At 42.4% G+C, this 19,030-nt stretch overlaps 1 protein-coding gene across 1 annotated transcript in view; it reads left to right on the forward strand.

The window, feature by feature from the left end:
• Positions 1 to 17,121, forward strand: part of LOC124034874 (sodium- and chloride-dependent glycine transporter 2-like) — a 41,636-nt gene extending 24,515 nt beyond the window's left edge. Inside the window, exons 10-15 of the mRNA XM_046348282.1 lie at positions 1,985 to 2,097; positions 4,048 to 4,179; positions 4,656 to 4,755; positions 6,213 to 6,313; positions 14,217 to 14,384; positions 15,268 to 17,121. Of these exons, the coding sequence (XP_046204238.1) occupies positions 1,985 to 2,097; positions 4,048 to 4,179; positions 4,656 to 4,755; positions 6,213 to 6,313; positions 14,217 to 14,384; positions 15,268 to 15,423 (770 nt within the window). The 3' untranslated portion in view covers positions 15,424 to 17,121. The remainder of the gene's footprint in view (positions 1 to 1,984; positions 2,098 to 4,047; positions 4,180 to 4,655; positions 4,756 to 6,212; positions 6,314 to 14,216; positions 14,385 to 15,267) is intronic.
• Positions 17,122 to 19,030: the final 1,909 nt, after the last annotated feature.

Below are 19,030 nucleotides of genomic sequence, written 5' to 3' on the forward strand. Positions count from 1 at the left end.
GAGTAAGACCTTTAAAAAGGTCAACATTCACAAGGCCGCAGAGCCAGACGGATTACCAGGACAAGTACTCTGAGCGTGCGCTGACCAACTGGTAAATGTCTTCACTGACATTTTCAACCTGTCCCTAACTGAGTCTGTAATACCAACATGTTGGTAGGCCCCTATAGTCCCTGTGCCCAAGAACACTAAGGTAACCTGCCTAAATGACTACTGACCCATAGCACTCGCATCTGTAGCCATGAAGTGCTTTGAAAGGCTGGTCTTGGCTCACATCAACACCATTATCTCAGAAACCCTAGACCCACTCCAATTTGCATACCGCCTCAACAGATCCACAGATGATGCTATCTCTATTGCACTCCACACAGCCCTTTCCCACTTGGACAAAAGGAACCTGTGGTCCTGTGTAGCTCAGTTGGTAGAGCATGGCACTTGTAACGCCAGGGTAGTGGGTTCGATCCCCGGGACCACCCATACGTAGAATGTATGCACGCATGACTGTAAGTCGCTTTGGATAAAAGCGTCTGCTAAATGGCATATATTATTATTATTATTATTACCTACGTGAGAATGCTATTCATTAACTACAGCTCATCATTCAACACCATAGTGCCTTCAAAGCTCATCACTAAGCTAAGGACCCTAGGACTAAACACTCTGCAACTGGATCCTGGACTCCCTGACGGGCTGCACCCAGGTGGTAAGGGTAGGTAACAACACATCCACCACGCTGATCCTGAACATGGGGGCCCCTCAGGGGTGCGTTCTCAACCACCTCCTGTACTCCCTGTTCACTCATGACTGCACGGCCAGGCACGACTCCAACACCATCATTACATTTGCAGATGACACAACAGTGGTAGGCCTGATGACCGACAACAACGAGGCAGCCTATAGGGAGGTCAGAGACCTGGCCGTGTGGTGCAAGGACAACAACCTCTCCTTCAATGTGATCAAGACAAAAGAGATGATTGTGGACTACAGGAAAAGGATGACCGAGTACGCCCCCATTCTCATCGACTGGGCTGTAGTGGAGCAGGTTGAGAGCTTCAAGTTCCTTGGTGTCCACATCACCAACAAATTAACATGGTCCACACACCAAGATAGTTGTGAAGAGGGCAGGACAACGCGTATTACACCTCAGGAGACTGAAAAGATTTGGCATGAGTCCTCAGACCCTCAAACGTTCTACAACTGCACCATCGAGAGCATCCTGACTGGTTGCATCACTGCCTGGTATTGCAACTGCTCGGCCTCCTGCCGCAAGACACTACAGAGGGTAGTGCGAATGGCCCAGTACATCACAGTGGCCAAGCATCCTGCCATCCAGGACCTCTGTACCAGGCAGAGTCAGAGGAAGGCCCTAAGAATGGTCAAAGACTCCAGCCACCCTAGTCATAGACTGTTCTCTCTGCTATTGCACGGCAAGCGATACCGGAGTGCCAAGTCTAGGTCCAAAAGACTTCTACCCCCAAGACATAAGGCTCCTGAACAGCTAATCAAATGGCTATCCAGACTATTTGCATTGCCCCCTGTTTTATGCTGCTGCTCTCTGTTAACTCTCTGTTAATTATCTATGCATAGCCACTTCAACTCTACCTACATGTACATATTACCTTAATTACCTCGACGAACCTGTGCCCCCGCACACTGACTCTGAACCGGTACTCCCTGTATATAGCCTTGCTTTTGTTATTTTACTGCTGCTCTTTAATTAATCGTTAATTATTTTTTATCTATCACTTAATTTTCTTAAAGCTGCATTGTTGGTTCAGGGCTTGTAAGTAAGCATTTCCCTGTAAGGTCTAAACCTGTTGTATTCGGTGAACATTACAAATACAATTAGATTTGGTAGGATCAGATAGTGTATGACCATAGACAGATAGACAGATATAAATATATCTACAGAGATAGAGTGGATCGGACAGTTAATAGTACTCTTCGATTTTTGCCTCTGATTATCAATCTGATTTAACACTCTCAGGTCCAGGCATAGCATTTGTGGTGTACCCGGAGGCTCTGACCAGACTTCCACTCTCTCCATTCTGGGCCATCATATTCTTCCTCATGCTGCTGACCCTCGGCTTGGATACCATGGTAACCAACTTTCACTGTGTGTGTGTTTTTGTGTGTGTAGGGCCCTTTCAAGTCTGTTGTATTTTGTTGCCTAATTTTGTTGCCTTCTGTTAATTTCCCCCCCCCCCAAAATTTAATTTTCTCTGTGTTGTTTTTGAAGGTTTCAGTTTTTTCCACATTTATTTCCAGGTTGTCACTCTAAACAAAAAAAAATGGCCATAGAAAAACAACAACATTTGCATTTTTTGATACAAAAGAATGCTTATAAACCACATCAGGCGACCACTTTTGAGGTCTGGAATATATCTAAGTGTGCAAAGCAAGAGGCTTGTTTGGTTAGCAGTGTTTCTGTAGCACGCGTTTGCTAAACAAATCGCCACTGGATTGATACAAATAATCATGATATCATTCTGACAGGTAGGCATAGGCTCCTTTGTAGTTAACATTTAATTGAGAAGGTTTTTGGGAAAGCCTTTACCCAGAAGACGATTATCATTATTAGCATCATCGCTAACGGCTTAACAAAGTGTTAGCACACACAAACATGGGCATTCCAGCGTTGCCTCTTCAGAAAGTTGAAGGAAAATACGAATCACTGATGCATTTTGGTCATGTTCATGATAATCTTGGGAAAATTCATTTATTTTCAAACAAGTTCAATACATTTAGTTGATTTCCTCCTAAGATTAAGATTTTTAAAATTATTGTTGAATTCAGTTTTGATGTCTGGATTCCATGATCCCGTCTTCATTCTCCGCATTGCGGATTTTACAGCACCTTGTGTGTGTAGTTGTGTTTGTCAGTCTTCTCCCAAGTTTGATTTCAATGTGGGCCACAAAGGTCCACAAAGCAACATCCAGGCACTCTGCCAACAACATGGTCAATTGAAACCAATAGAAGACTAACTTTTTTGGGTGGAGGCACAATAGAGCTAGGTGGGGGACTGCCCCACCTAGGGAGTAGGGAGGTGAATAGAGAGAGAGAAATAATGAGTGTAGAAGAGAAAAGAGAAGGGGATCCACTTCTGCCCTTCTCTTGTAAAGCAGCAGAGAAAAATCAGCTCTTGTGCTGTCTCTCTCTCTCTCTCTCTGTCTGTACAGAGCTAACATTTTAAGATCGCTGAGACCTTTTCTTTAAAGCATTAAAGTCTCTCAAGACCATTTAAGACCATGGAAAACACTGGAGGTACATTTCTAAGTCAAACAAATTCAGTCAATCTGTCATGTTTACACCCTAAAACGACCTTCGGTCAGGGCGGGGTGTATTAAAAGTTATTTATTAAGACGACAGTAAACAGTAAATTATGATGTTGGTTTGCTGTCGCAGCTGTAGGTCTGTTGAAGCAGGGAAGAGGCTTTGTTGTATTGTTTGTGTGTGTGTGCGTGTTAGCGCTTGGCGGTAATAGGCTGGGGATACTGTATTGATGAGAATGTTTTGGGGGAGCTCGGGTGGATGTAGAGAAGCAGGCAAGTGGCAGAAAGCTCAATTCCATTGGGCTCCACTCTTTATCTCTTTCTTGGCTCGATCTGTGTATTCATCCTTCTTTTTTCCTCTGCGCTTGTCCTCTGGCCCCTCGGCCTCTCTTGTCATTTTCTTCTGCTCCCCTCCTCTCTCATCTGTGTCTCTTTTATGCAGGTGTTCATTCTCTATCTCTGCTATCCTTTTCCTCTCTCTGGTCCCTTTGTCCATAGATATATGTTGTGTGATTGTAATGACTCTCTCTCCCTCACTGTCATTGACTTTTACTGTTGTCTCGCCTCTCTTCCCTGACTTTCCTCTCTTATCGTCCCTCGCTTTCATTTCTCTTTCCCCTATCGCTCCTCTGCCCTCTTCCTTTTTTTCTTCCCCTCCATCTTGCCTACCTCCCCTGCTGTCTCCCTACTGTCACCCACATTTGACTGGTCTCTCCTCTCTTCCATCTCTCCTCTCCTCCCTCTCTATGCTGTCTCCCTCCTTTCTCTTATGTCCCAGTTTGCCACCATTGAGACCATAGTGACGTCGGTGTCAGATGAGTTCCCCCAGTATCTGAGAAAGAACAAGCCTCTGTTCACGCTCATCTGCTGTGCCTGTTTCTTCTTCCTGGGATTCCCTATGGTCACAGAGGTACAGAGCACAACGCACACAAACATACCTACACAAACACACACACATGCACACGCACCTACATGCTACCACACAGACAGGGGGGCACACGCATCCATACATGCACCCATAGTGCCTTGTGAAAGTCTACACACCCCTTGCACAGTTTTCACATGTGCTGCCTTAAAATTGCATTTAAGAACAAATTCTTATTTTCAACGACGGCCTACAAGCAGTGGGTTAACTGCCTTGTTCAGGGGCAGAACGACAGATTTTTACCTTGTCAAGTCCAATGCTCTAACCTCTAGGCTACCTGCCGCCCCATTACTGATGATGCGACCCAAATAGCACCCGATTTCCTATATAATGCAGTATTGCACTATTTAGCGGATATGGTGCTATTTCGGATGCACCTGAGAGACCCCCCCCCCATCACTGGATCCGCATCACTGGCTTACGTTGTGTGTGTGTACGATTTGTGCGTGTGTGTTTAACAGAATGGGATGTACATGCTCCAGTTGGTGGACACGTATGCTGCCTCTTACTCTCTGGTCATCATTGCCATCTGTGAGCTAATCGGAATCTCCTACTTCTATGGTGAGTAGTGGAATAATTAGAAATAAATTACTTTTGAACTTTTGTTTACCTGACCATAATAAACTTGCTCTCTGGTAGCTCCGGTTGAAGTTGCTCTTCGGTGCAGATCTACGATCAGCTTACCCTCCCTAAATCCTAACTGTGGTCCTGTGTGGCTCAGTTGGTATAGCATGGCACTTGCAACGCCAAGTGATGTGGGTTTGATTCCTGCTGGGGCCACCCATATGAAAAATGGATGCACTCATGACTATTGTCGCTTTAGATAAAAGTGTCTGCTAAATGGCATAAATTAATATTATTATTTCTATAAACATTGGGAAAAATATTGCAAAACTTCAGATCGTTGTCTCTGCAAATTCATTCCACTCTTACCTCACTTTATCAACATCAGAATCAGATAAGCCTCAAAGCCATTCATCAATATTGATTGCCATTTTGTCTTGGCTAAACAACATAAACACAGAAAGTACATGTACAAGAATGAAACAGGACTTATAGTGTGTGGTGCTTAGGTTGTTAAACCATGGTGGCTGTTTGCAATTCAAATGAGGGAGGTGTTAATAAACAATGGATGTTGTAGTGTATTTATCTGCAAATAAACACGCCTCCATTATCACAGACCTGATACCTGTTTTTTAGTTATATGGTCTATGAAAAAACAGGATTCATGAGTAGGTCTCAAGCTGGGTTTTTTATGGTGAAAATGTACAGTGTTTTTACCCACTATCCATTTCACATATAAAATAAGACTGTGAAAAAAGAGAGAGAAAAAATACAGGTTTTATCTCAGTGTAAATGAGCAATAAGAGGCTCCAGACCCGGTGCCTAGGTTGCCCTTAAGCACAGATCTAGGTTCAGCTTAAGCCTTAAATCCTTGTCCTATCTGCTATGAGTAAAAACACCAAACAGACCTTAGATCAGTGTCTAGGGCCAACTTTATCCCTCTCTGACAGGGGGCTCGAGCACTTCTCATTCTGACCACTAGATGTCTTTGTTACCATTCTAGTGGACCAATGATCAGGTCTGAAGCAGACCTGTACATACTGTTCTCCAATTAGTCACAGCATCAGCAGAGGTGGTTCCAGTGAAATTATTGTGTCGCTTGCCAAGTTTTTCGGTCAATACATTGACAACAATTGTCAAGCCACATTGTTTTGGAGGATAATAAATGTTCCAGGTTCTCCCTGGGAAGGGATGTGCCTTGTAGGGGGTCTGTGTGCAGCTCTCTTGTCTGGAGCTCTGGGTGAAACTGGTTCACTCTCTGGGCACGTCCCAAAGGGCACCCTATTCCCTATATAGTGCACTACTTTTGACCAGATACTTATATAGATAGGGAATAGGGTGCCATTTTGGATGGAGGTTCTGTGTGTCAGATTGACTCTACTCCCCTCAACCCCTCAATCGAGCATTCGATTTAACTGACTCTCCCTCTTTTCCCTCTATTCCCCTTTTTCTAGGCCTGCAGAGGTTCTGCGAGGACATTGAAATGATGATTGGCTTCCAACCAAACCGCTTCTGGAGAATCTGCTGGGCCTTTGTGACTCCAACCATTCTGACTGTATGTGTTTGTGTCCGATCTATACGGAATAGGGTTTAGATATTCACAGGCTTGCTCGCTCGCTCGCTCACTCACTCACTCACTCACTCACTCACTCACTCACTCACTCACTCACTCACTCACTCACTCACTCACTCACTCACTCACTCACTCACTCACTCACTCACTCACTCACTCACTCACTCACTCACTCACTCACTCACTCACAGGTACAGACACACAGATGTGTGCATACACACACACACAAACACAACACACCTACTAAAGTGTTTCCCTTTTCACTGCAGCCTTTTCAAATTTAGGGGCCAACATCAATTTACAGAAGCGAGTGTTTTCCAAGAAAGGGAACAAAGCGAAAATAGTTTTCCCCAACTGAAACGGAAATTGTTTTCCTCACTTTTCACCATTATAACACAGGTTGTTTGTGCTATTCGAAATGCTCCACTCCTATAGCCTACATAACATTGTCATAACTGTGACAAAACAGATGCAGTGAAGGTTGGTGACTTGAAAAGTTGAGGAGGTTGGGAGACCCATGGCGTAGGCACGTACTTCACAGAGACGACAAAGCGTGTTTCAAAAATCGTGAAGGACGAATGATTTGAACCTAAAACGTTTAATAAAGACATTTGTAGTAAAATATTATGGGGAATGGGAATGAGAGGGCTACTTGAACAGTGTTTGGAAGGGATCACAGCAGTGATTGAATCAGGGTATGAGGCACGAGTTGAGGTGTTCAGAGGCTTCAGTGCAGGACAGGCTCATCATGGATGCATGTTGGAGAAGAGCTCAACTCATCCACTGAGGGCAGGACAGGATTTGACTGGGAAGACAAAAAAAACAATAGCATAACACATTTAGACAAAAGAGCTAAGAATGAGTTATCCAAACATGAGGGCTACTTACACTGTGTTGGGAAGGGATCACAGCAGTTATAAAATGTGGATATGAGGCCAAAACAATCCCTGGTGCACTGAGTTTTACTTATGTGGTCATTTAACCAGGTAAAAATCCTGTGATGAATCAATGTCATACCCTATATATGGGCTATGATGGGTATAGTTTTTCTAATCAGGTCACATGGTTTAAAAAAGACTCCTGGCCCTGGGGAGGATTAAAACCCTGTCAAACAGCAGGAACCTTGTCCTTATATTTAGACTAAACTAACAGGGCCACGCAGAGACAACAACTGATGGACAGTAGAACTCATAGGGCTGAGTTTGCTTTATGCTTGTTTGCATCGTGTAGGCCTATGCAACTGTAGGCCTAATTCAAAATGTACTCAGCCTGTGTCATCGCTATTGTGTTAATGGATTAATTCCAGTTAATACTATTGTATTGAAAAGGTCTAGGAAACCTAGCCAGCCCAACTTGGAATATAAACCAAAATTGATCACATTCAGATTTTCTCTTGACAGCAAAACATTGACTATAACATAGTATACATAACGTTACAAATGTGTTTGCCCTGAACAGATAGACAAGGTTCACAGGCTGTATGCACTTGCTTTCTAAAAGTTAGCCTACTGAAAAATCATCTTGTTTTTCCTAGGCTGCTGCAACATTTATATAAAGAGTTTTTGCTTGTGTCTGTCGGGAGTTATGTGTTATCACGTTTGCTAATTAAATAACGGAGGATGATGCCATGGAAGTTTATTCAGACAGAAGAAATTCCCATATGCTCAGCAAATAAAGCAATGTAACATGCAATTATCTCTGCAAGCTCCTTGTAGTTGCCCTTTTTAGTGGACCTTTAGTGGAAATACATTATATTGTTGTTAGCGTTAGTCATTCTGGTGGAGAAAACTGCACTCTGGTAGCTAACTATTTGCTATTGAATTAGCAATGCAAATGTAAATACATTACAGTCGTGGCCATAAGTTGAGAATGACACAAATATTAATATTTGCTGCCTCAGTTTGTATGATGGCAATTTGCATATACTCCAGAATTTTATGAAGAGTTATCAGATGAATTGCAATTAATTTCAAAGTTTCTATTTGCCATGCAAATGAACTGAATCCCCCAAAAACATTTCCACTGCATTTCAGCCCCGCCACAAAAGGACCAGCTGACAGCATGTCAGTGATTCTCTCATTAACACAGGTGTGAGTGTTGACGAGGACAAGGCTGGAGGTCACTCTGTCATGCTGATTGAGTTCGAATAACAGCCTGGAAGCTTCAAAAGGAGGGTGGTGCTTGGAATCATTGTTCTTCCTCTGTCAACCATGGTTACCTGAAAGGAAACACGTGTTGTCATCATTGCTTTGCGCAAAAAGGGCTTCACAGGCAAGGATATTGCTGCCAGTAAGATTGCACCTAAATCAACCATTTATCGGATCATCAAGAACTTCAAGGAGAGCGGATCAATTGTTGTGAAGAAGGCTTCAGGGTGCCCAAGAAAGTCCAGAAAGCGCCTGGACCGTCTCCTAAAGTTGATTCAGCTGCGGGATCGGGGCACCACCAGTACAGAGCTTTCTCAGGAATGGCAGCAGGCAGGTGTGAGTGCATTTGCACGCATAGTGAGGTGAAGACTTTTGGAGGATGGCCTGGTGTCAAGAAGGGCAGCAAAGAAGCCACTTCTCTCCAGAAAAAACATCAGGGACAAACTGATATTCTGCAAAAGGTACAGGGATTGGACTGCTGAGGACTGGGGTAAAGTAATTTTCTTTGATGAATCCCCTTTCCGATCGTTTGGGGCATCCGGAAAAAAAGCTTGTCTGGAGAAGACAAGGTGAGCGCTACCATCAGTCCTGTGTCATGCCAACAGTAAAGCATCCTGAGACCATTCATGTGTGGGGTTGCTTTTCAGACAAGGGAGTGGGCTGACTCACAATTGTGCCTAAGAACACAGCCATGAATAAAGAATGGTACCAACACATCCTCCGAGAGCAACTTCTCCCAATCATCCATGAACAGTTTGGTGACGAACAATGCCTATTCCAGCATGATGGAGCACCTTGCAATAAGGCAAAAGTGATAACTAAGTGGCTTGGGGAAGAAAACATAGATAATTTGGGTTCATGACCAGGAAACTCCCCAGATCTTAATCCCAATGAGAACTTGTGGTCAATCCTCAAGAGGCGGGTGGACAAACAAAAAAAACAAATTCCTACAAACTCCAAGCATTGACTATGCAAGCATGCCACGGCGGATTGCAGAGGACTTGAAAAAGAAGGGTCAACACTGCAAATATTGACTCTTTGCATCAGCTTAATGTTATTGTCATTAACAGCCTTTGACACGTATGAAATGCTTGAAATTATACTTCAGTATTCCATAGTACAATCTGACAAAAATATCTAAAGACACTGAAGCAGCAAACTTTGTGGAAATTGATATTTGTGTCATTCTCAAAACTTTTTGCCACAACTGTACACTAATGCGACACAAAAATAAAGTTCTAGAACCAAGAAAACAAAATGTAATACACAGTTTAAGTTGGAGTTTTACATACACTTAGGTTGAAGTCATTAAAACTCGTTTTTAACCTACTCCACAAGATCCTTGTTAATAAACTATAGTTTTGGGATGTCGGTTAGGACAACTATTTTGTGCATGACACAAGTAATTTTTCCAACAATTGTTTAGAGACAGATTATTTCACTTATAATTCACTATATCACAATTCCTCTGGGTCAGAAGTTTACATACACTAAGTTGACTATGCCTTTAAACAGCTTGGAAAATTCCATACAATTATGTCATGGCTTTAGTAGCTTCTGATAGGATAATTGACATCATTTGAGTCAATTAGGGGTGTACCAGTGAATGTATTTCAAGGCCTACCTTCAAAAGCAAAAAAGTGCCTCTTTGCTTGACATCATGGGAAAATCAAAATAAGTCAGCTAAGACCTCAGAAAACACAATTGTCCACCTCCACAAGTCTGGTTCATCCTTGGGAGCAATTTCCAAATGCCTGAAGGTACCACTTTCATCTGTAAAAACAATACTATGCAAGTATGAACACCATTGGAACACGCAGCCGTCATACCCGCTCAGGAAGGAGACGCGTTCTGTCTCCTAGAGATGAACGTACTTTGGTGCGAAAAGTGGAAATCAATCCCAGAACAACAGCAATGGACCTTATGGAGATGCTGGAGGAAACAGGTACAAAAATATATATGTCCACAGTAAAACGAGTCCTATATCGACAAAGCCTCAAAGGCCGCTCAGCAAGGAGGAAGCAACTGCTCCAAAACTGCCATAAAAATGCCAGACTATGGTTTGCAACTGCACATGGGGACAAAGATGTACTTTTTGGAGAAATGTCCTCTGGTCTGATGAAACAAAAATTGAACTGTTTGGCCATAATGGCCATCATTATGTTTGGAGGGAAAAGGGGGATGCTTGCAAGCCGAAGAACACCATCTCAACCATGAAGCACGGAGGTGGCAGGATCATGTTGTGGGGGTGCTTTGCTGCAGGAGAGACTGGTGCACTTCACAAAATAGATAGCTTCATGAGGGAGGAAAATTATGTAGAGATATTGAAGCAACATCTCATGACAGCAGTCAGGAAGTTAAAGCTTGGTCGCAAATGGTTCTTCCAAATGGACAATGACCCCAAGCATACTTCCAAAGTTGAGGCAAAATGGCTTAAGGATGACAAAATCAAGGTATTGGAGTGGCCATCACAAAGCCCTGACCTCAATCCTATAGAAAATTTGTGGGCAGAACTGAAAAAGCGTGTGCGAGCAAGGAGGCCTACAAACCTGACTCAGTTACACCAGCTCTGTCAGGAGGAATGGGCCAAAATTCACCCAACTTATTGTGGGAAGCTTGTTGAAGGTTACCCGAAACATTTGATCCAAGTTAAACAATTTAAAGGCAATGCTACTAATTGAGTGTATGTCAACTTCTGACCCACTAGGAATGTGATGATAGAAATAAAATATGAAATATAATAATTCTCTTTAATACATTTCACATTCTTAAAATACAGTGGCGATCCTAACTGACCTAAGACAGGGAATTTTTTTTAGGATTAAATGTCAGGAATTTTGAAAAACTGAGTTTTAGTGTATTTCGCTCAGGTGTATGTAAATGTCCTACTTCAACTGTATCTCCTCCATCTCCTGATTTGAATTATATCTGAGGATGTGCATCATTCCCCTTTACAGTGGCTTGGGAAAGTATTCACCCCCTTGGCATTTTTTCTATTTTGTTGCCTTACAACCTGAATTTTTTGGAGGGTTTGTATCAGTTGATTTACACAACATGACCACCACTTTGAAGATGCAAAATATTATTTATTGTGAAACAAACAAGCATTAAGATGAAAATAAACAGAAAACTTTAGCGTGCAAAATGTTCACCCCCTAAAGGCAATACTTCATAGAGCCACTGTATGCAGCAATTACAGCTGAAATTCTCTTGGGGTATGTCTCTATAAGCTTGGCACATCTAGGCTCTGGGATTTTTGCCCATTCTTCAAGGCAAAACTGCTCCAGCTCCTTCAAGATGTATGGGTTCTGCTGGTGTGCAGCAATTTTCATATCACATATTCTGAATTGATTTGAGGTCTGGGCTTTGACTAGGCCATTCCAAAACATTTAACTGTTTCCCCTTAAACCACTCAAGTGTTGCTTTAAAGGTATGCTTAGGGTCATTGTCTTGCTGGAATTTGAATCTCCGTCCCACCTTAAATCTCTGGAAGACAAACAGGTTTCCCGCCATCCATCATTCCTTCACTTCTGACCAGTTCCCCAGTCCCTGCTGATGAAAAACATCCCCACAGCATGATGCTGCCACCACCATGCTTCACTGTGGGGATGTTGTCCTCGGGGTGATGAGAGGTGTTGGGTTTTCGCCAGACATAGCGTTTTCCTTGATGGCCAACATTTTTTTAGTTTCATCTGACCAGAGTACCTTCTTCCATTTGTTTGGGGAGTCTCCCACATGCCTTTTGGCGAACACCAAACATGTTTTCTTTTTTCTTTAAGCAATGGCTTTTTTTTCTGGCCACTCTTCCATAAATCCCAGCTCTGTGGAGTGTACGGCTTTAAATGGTCCTATGGACAGATACTCCAATTTCCGCTGTGGAGCTTTGCAGCTCCTTCAGGGTTATCTTTGGTCTCTTTGTTGCCTCTCTAATTAATGCCCTCCTTCCCTGGTCCCTGCCTGGTCAACAAACCCTCTCTTGGCAGCTTTCTTGTGGTGCCATATTCTTTACATTTTTAAAAATGGATTTAATGGTGCTCTGTGGGATGTTCAAAATTTCAGATATTTTTTTATATCCCAACCCTGATCTGTAATTCTCCACAGCATTGTCCATTAACTGTTTGGAGAGCTCCTTGGTCTTCATGGTGCCACTTGCTTGCTGGTGCCCCTTGCTTAGTGGTGTTGCACCACTTTTCCATATTTTTGTTTGTTGTTGCATTTTTTTAAAACAAGTTATTGTTTTCATTTCACTTCACCAATTTGGACTATTTTGTGTATGTCCATTACATGAAATCCAAATAAAAAAATCTATTTAAATTACAGGTTGTAAAAACAACAAGGGGGATGAGTACTTTTACAAGGCACTGTAAGACAATTAGAAACGTATCTAGATACATGGGCTCCAATACGATGCATGAATGGTACCTTTCAGTTTGAAGCAATTCGATGCGATTCCTTTTGATTAAAGGAACGAATCAATGCGATTCAGTTCGATGCTATATGATTCAATGCACAAACATTTGTTGCATTGACACATTCATTTTCTGTTTACTAAATTAAAATCTTCTGCTGATGGAGCTCATGATCTGGGCCTCTCTGAGCAGGATCTGTCTGAGCTTACTTGTGTGTAAAGATGGTGTATACAGTGCATTCGGAAAGTTTTCAGACCCCTTGACTTTTCCCACATTTTGTTATGTTACAGCCTTATTCTAAAATGGATTAAATTGAAATGCTTTCCTCATCAATCAACACACAATAGCCCATAATGACACAGTGAAAACATATTTTTTTAAATGTTTGCAAATTTATTAAAAATAAAAATTTGAAACATAAATAAAGTATTCATAACCTAATCTATGAGACTCGAAAATGGAGTTCAGGTGCATCCTGTTTCCATTGATCAACCTAGAGATGTTTCTACAACTTGATTGGAGTCCACCATTTCATTGATTGGACATGACCCAAAACCCAGCAGCGTTGCCGTACTTGACACAAACTGGTGCGCCTGGCACCTACTACAAAATATCCTGTTCAAAGGCAGTTAAATATTTTGTCTTGCCCATTTTCCCTCTGAATCGCACAGATACACAATCGATGTCTCAATTGTCTCAAGGCTTAAAATTCCTTCTTTAACCTGTCCCTTCTCCTTCATCTACACCGATTGAAGTGGATTTAACAAGTGACACCAGTAAGGGATCATAGCTTTCATCTGGTCAGTCTATGTCATAGAAAGAGCAGGAGTCCTTACTGTTTTGTGGGGCTCAGTGTATGTTTCACCACATTGGAAGGTGTTACAGTGACATTACTAGTTTGCTAGAATGTCTCTTGCAGTAACAGCTGAGCATAACTGACAAATGACACTCCTATAGCTCGAGCGTACTGCTCTCCCCAGCCAGTCCGCCCCTCTATAGGCAGTTACAAATTACCCGGGGACCTCTGTGATGCAGAGTGCATGCCTAATCTTGTCCTCCTCTTCTCCCTTTTCCCTTCTTCACCCCTTACCCTCCTCATCTTACCCTCCTGATCCTTCCTTTCCCTATCTGTTAATAGTCTTCTTCCTGTTTTTGATCACTCTTTCTTCCACCTCCTCCTTCACTTCCTCAGCTCACTAATTCACTCTCTTCAGTCCTCCTCCGTCTCATTCACTTCTCAATCTCCTCTCCTCTCCTCCTATCCTCCTTGATTCTACACTCTTTCCTAACCCTCCTCTCCTCTAATTTTTCTCCTCTCTCTCCCTGCAGGGTATCCTGGGGCTGAGTCTATACCAGTGGAAGGTGATGACCTATGAGGACTACACCTACCCCCCCTGGTCCATGGTGATGGGCTGGCTGATGGTGGTGTGTTCCGTCATCTGGATCCCAATCATGTTTGTCATCAAAATGTACTTGGCCCCAGGCAGCTTCATGGAGGTATGTAAGAGGACACAATACCACACACATGCACACATGTACTGTAAGCCAGTTTGAATGTCCCATAAATACACTTCAGACCTATGCAGATCTGCTACTTTTTCATTTAAATGTCCTGGGGCAAGAAATGTTTTTTTTGAACTGTAAATACTTATGTTTTTTTTAGCAGATTTAAGCAACATTTACATTTAGTCTTTTTCTGGTATTTAATACACGTCTCAGTTTGATATTGCCTGTTCTGTTGACAACTCTGAGGTTTGTATCTTTGGGTTTCTACTGTAGTATAATAATATTTCTTTGCACATCTCACACAGGTTACATAAACAAACGGTCCACACAATCCCTCCCTCTGCAATATGACCTTCCTGTCTCCCTATGGGCCCTTGTCAAAAGTAGTGCACTAAATAGGGAATAGGGTGGCATTTGGCATGCACACAGAAGTGTTTGATGTCAGCGATACATTTTCTAATGTGCAGTAAAGTGAAATATCAGCCCTGGTCCACTGATAACTGGTGGCAGATCGGCACAGGACACACAGAAACTTAGCAGTCCCATGCTGTGCTTGTTGAAGTTCCCTACATCACACATTAATCAAAGTGTTTGAGCTGTGTGCACGTGCATGTGTACGCAACTGTACTCACATACAGTAAGTCTGAGCAAAATCTCCTGTATGTTCAATCAATATTTTCTATAAAGGTATGATGCGCTTAGACATTTCAGTGTTACGAACAACTGCTATTCCCAACATTTTCATATCTCTCAGGACGGTCCTACTGTAATTTATTCTACCCAACTCTACCCTTGACCTTCCGCAACTTGATTGATTCTATAATGTTATATTTTAAAACAAGTGTGTGACTCCACCCCCCCGTCCCCTCCACAGCGTCTGAAGCTGGTGTGCTCCCCTCAGCCCGACTGGGGTCCCTTCCTGGCAAAGCACAGAGGGGAGCGCTACAAGAACATGATGGATCCCCATGGATCCAACTCCCTGGGCCTCAAACTGCCCCCGAAAGATTTCCAGCTGGGCACCTACCAGTAGCAGCCTCCACTACTACCACCACCACCACTTTAGCAGGGGCACCGGGGGAGAGAGAGAGCAGCAGCCTACCACTGCCCTCTCCTCCACCTATTCCTTCTCTTTTTCCTGTTCTCCACTTCACTTCATCTCTCCTTTCCTTCCTCTTTCCATTCAATGTGGGTGCGAGAAAAGCAAGCCAACACATCCTCCACTTCATTTCCCGGTTCTACTCTCCTGCTCCCTTCTTCTTTCTCCTCCACTCTATAGCAAAGTGGGGCTGCCCTCCTCTCCAACATTGCTTTCTCTGGCAGGCACCCATACCATACCCTGCCCTTTCTCTCCCTAACCCCTGACCTGAGAATGGTCTGTCCTCTGCCTCCTGCCCATGCACAGCCATTACTCCAGAACCCTTTCTTTCTGAGGGGATCTCTATTCCAAAAGAAAAAATGTGTACTGTGTCACAATGTTGCAATGGCAATATTCGACTGCACATGACAAAAAAATATAATCAAATTGTATGTGTCACATGCTTCATAGACAACAGGTGTAGACTAACAGTGAAATGCTTACGGGTCCTTTTCCAACAATGCAGAATTAAGGATAAAAAAATGTAATAGAAATAGTGACAAGGAATAAATACACAGGGATTAACGTATAACAGTAACAAGATAAAGTAAAATGGCTATGGAGGAAACGTACCATCGATGGGTATGAGGTAATTGATGAAGATTTGTATATATAGGCAGGGGTAAAGTGACTGTGGCATCAGTATGCATGTGTGCGTGTGTTATGTGTGTGTGTGCACATGTAGTGTGTGTGTGTGTGTCTGTGTGTGTTGGGGTGCCAGTGTAAGTATGTGTGAGTGTGGGTAGAGTCCAGTGTGTGTGCATAGCCAGTGCAAGAGTCACTGCAAGAGAATTAGTGCAAAAAAGGGTCAATGCAGATAATCCGGGTAGCCATTTAGCCGTCTTGTTCATCAGTCTTATGGCTCGGGGCTAGAAGCTGTTCAGAGTCTTGTTGATTCCAGACTTGATTGATTCCAGACGGTAACAGTGCACTGTTACTGCTTTCCGTGTGGAAGCAGAGAGAACAGTGTATGGCTTGTGTAAAGTCTTTGACAATTTTTTTATCCTTCCACTGACACCGCCTGGTGCAATGGTCCTGGATGGCAGAGAGCTCGGCCCCAGTGAAGTACTGGGCAGTACTCACCACCCTCTGTAGCGCCTTGGGGTCGGGCGCCTTGCAGATGCCGTACCAAGCAGTGATGCAGCCAGTTGAGGTGCAGCTGTGGAACTTTTTGAGGATCTGAGGGCCCATGCCAAATCTTCTCAGCCTCCTGATGGGGAAGAGGCATTGTCGTGCCCTCTTCACAACTGTGTGGGTGTGTGTGGACCATGTTAATTCCTTAGTGATGTGTACACAGAGGAACTTGAAGCTCTCGACATCTCCACTACATCTGGACTACTCCTTATGGAGTGTGTGTGTGTGTGTGTGTGTGTGCATGCGCGTGTGTGTGATTGTTTTATTATTCTATCTTTGTGTATAGTGATAATGAAAACTTCTCCACAAACAAAAAGGCACAAAAATACAATTGACAGACTGAGAAACATTGGTATTCATCAGACTCTGACCTATGGCACATTATGATATATATAATATTTTTGCTTTTATAAAATAGGCAATACAATGTAAATTAAACTAACTGCCTAGAAATGATGCAGTGTGTACTGATAGATAGATATATATATATATATATATATATATATATATATAGTACCCATCAAAAGTTTGGACACACCTACTTACTGAAGGGTTTTTCTTTATTTTTAAATTGGGTCAAAATCTGTAGAATTGCAGCAAACTTACTTTAAAACTGCAACATTTTCTCTACGCCCCTTTGCAGAATTTGTAGAATTGCAGTAAATTAACTATAAATCAAATTAAGTTATCCCCATAATCAACATGGGGGCCACTAAAATGTTTTGCCCTTGAGGTGGGGGTCCCCCAACAAAAATTCAGCTTAGGGCCCCCCTAAAGACTAGGGACGGTTCTGTTGCGGGTGAAAAAAAAGAACAGGTCCAACAATGTGTTTGTTTGACAGTCACTCACTTGAAGGCAAGGTTGAATAAACAAGCAGGTCAGGTTTTTTTAAATGATTTAAGTCTCAGAGTGAATCCTTGTGTGAATCACGACTATGTACACTCCTGTATACACATTATCCATTATCTTCCAATGACAGAGAGAGAGAAAGAGAACATTTTTGCGCTGTGATAGATTGTAACGTTTGCGCTGGGCCAACAGCTAACAATTCATGTAGGGGTGGCAGATAGCCTAGCGGTTAAGAGTGTTGGGCCAGTAACCGAAAGGTCGCTGCTTCGAATCCCCGGGCTAGGTAAAAATCTGTCGCTGTGCCCTTAAGCAAGGCACTTAACCCGAATTGCTCCTGTAAGTCGCTCTGGATAAAAGTGTCTACTAAGTGGCTAAAATGTCAAATGTAAATCTAAGCGCTGTTTGGAATAGCTCTGTCCTTGTGTAGCCAATTTGATGCTTTCGTTGAGGACATGGGGATTAGCTTTCTGTTTTCAACGGGATTGAACAGGAAATTAAACGTTCGAAAGCTAGCTTGTGCTGTTTGTGTTCCTGTGCTTCCGTGTCTATGTATGCTCTCTTCCTTCTGCTTCCTCCTTCTCCTCCCTTCTCCCCCTCGCATGTCTCCTTAGCGTGCTTTTATGTTCCTCAAAGCACTGACAAACCAGGGTTATAGTTTACCCCGGTATTTTCCTTCACAAAGAACAACACTAAATAATAAACTTTCCATTGCTATACCTGTGGGTCAACTTTGGTCAGTAGGTCACCAAAGAGGGAGAACAACTTTTTTTATCAGAACATAGGGTTCTGAAAAAATACACACAAAACAATACAAAAAACTTGCATTTAGGAGATTGAGATACTGCCATTCATATCCCACCTAGTGATCCTTAATGTTTGCCAATATGTTACAAAACATCTTCAGGTAACCATTGACCTTATAGGTGTCCTCTAATAGTAAAATATTGTATGTAACTCAAGATGTATTGTCTGTCTCATATGGTATATCCCTATTGTTATGTATGTTGTGTCTTTTTGGCACTTTATTGTGGACCTATGAATGCATAGGTTAAATGTCTAATTACTTGGGTAATGTCATTTATTTCTGTGTGTTCTATGTGAGGTACTGCTGCCTATGGATATAGATATGTGCCTCCAACAGCCCATGCCATCCTTTGGTTTGAAAATAGAAAATAGATATATAATATAAATATATGTTTTGAATTCTGTGACAGATATAAAAAAGATATTTAGCATATACAAATATGTGAAGTTAATTATTTATTTTGAAAATCATCAATCATTGAGGCCCTACCTCACATTTTGTATTTATGTATAGAAAATGCAGTTGGAGTACAATATCTTTGCCAATAATAATAATATATCGCTATTATATCATGAAATGTATAACCTATAAATCTATAAATGTTATTGTTTTCAACTTGAAGTGTTGTGTGGCTTTTTTGGGAGACGACATTCACCAGTATCCAAAAATCATTATGTTTAATTGCTCAAATTCACTTTTATAACTGCCAACATC

This window comes from Oncorhynchus gorbuscha, linkage group LG05, assembly GCF_021184085.1.
Source record: "Oncorhynchus gorbuscha isolate QuinsamMale2020 ecotype Even-year linkage group LG05, OgorEven_v1.0, whole genome shotgun sequence".
Classification (NCBI taxonomy): Eukaryota; Metazoa; Chordata; class Actinopteri; order Salmoniformes; family Salmonidae; genus Oncorhynchus; species Oncorhynchus gorbuscha.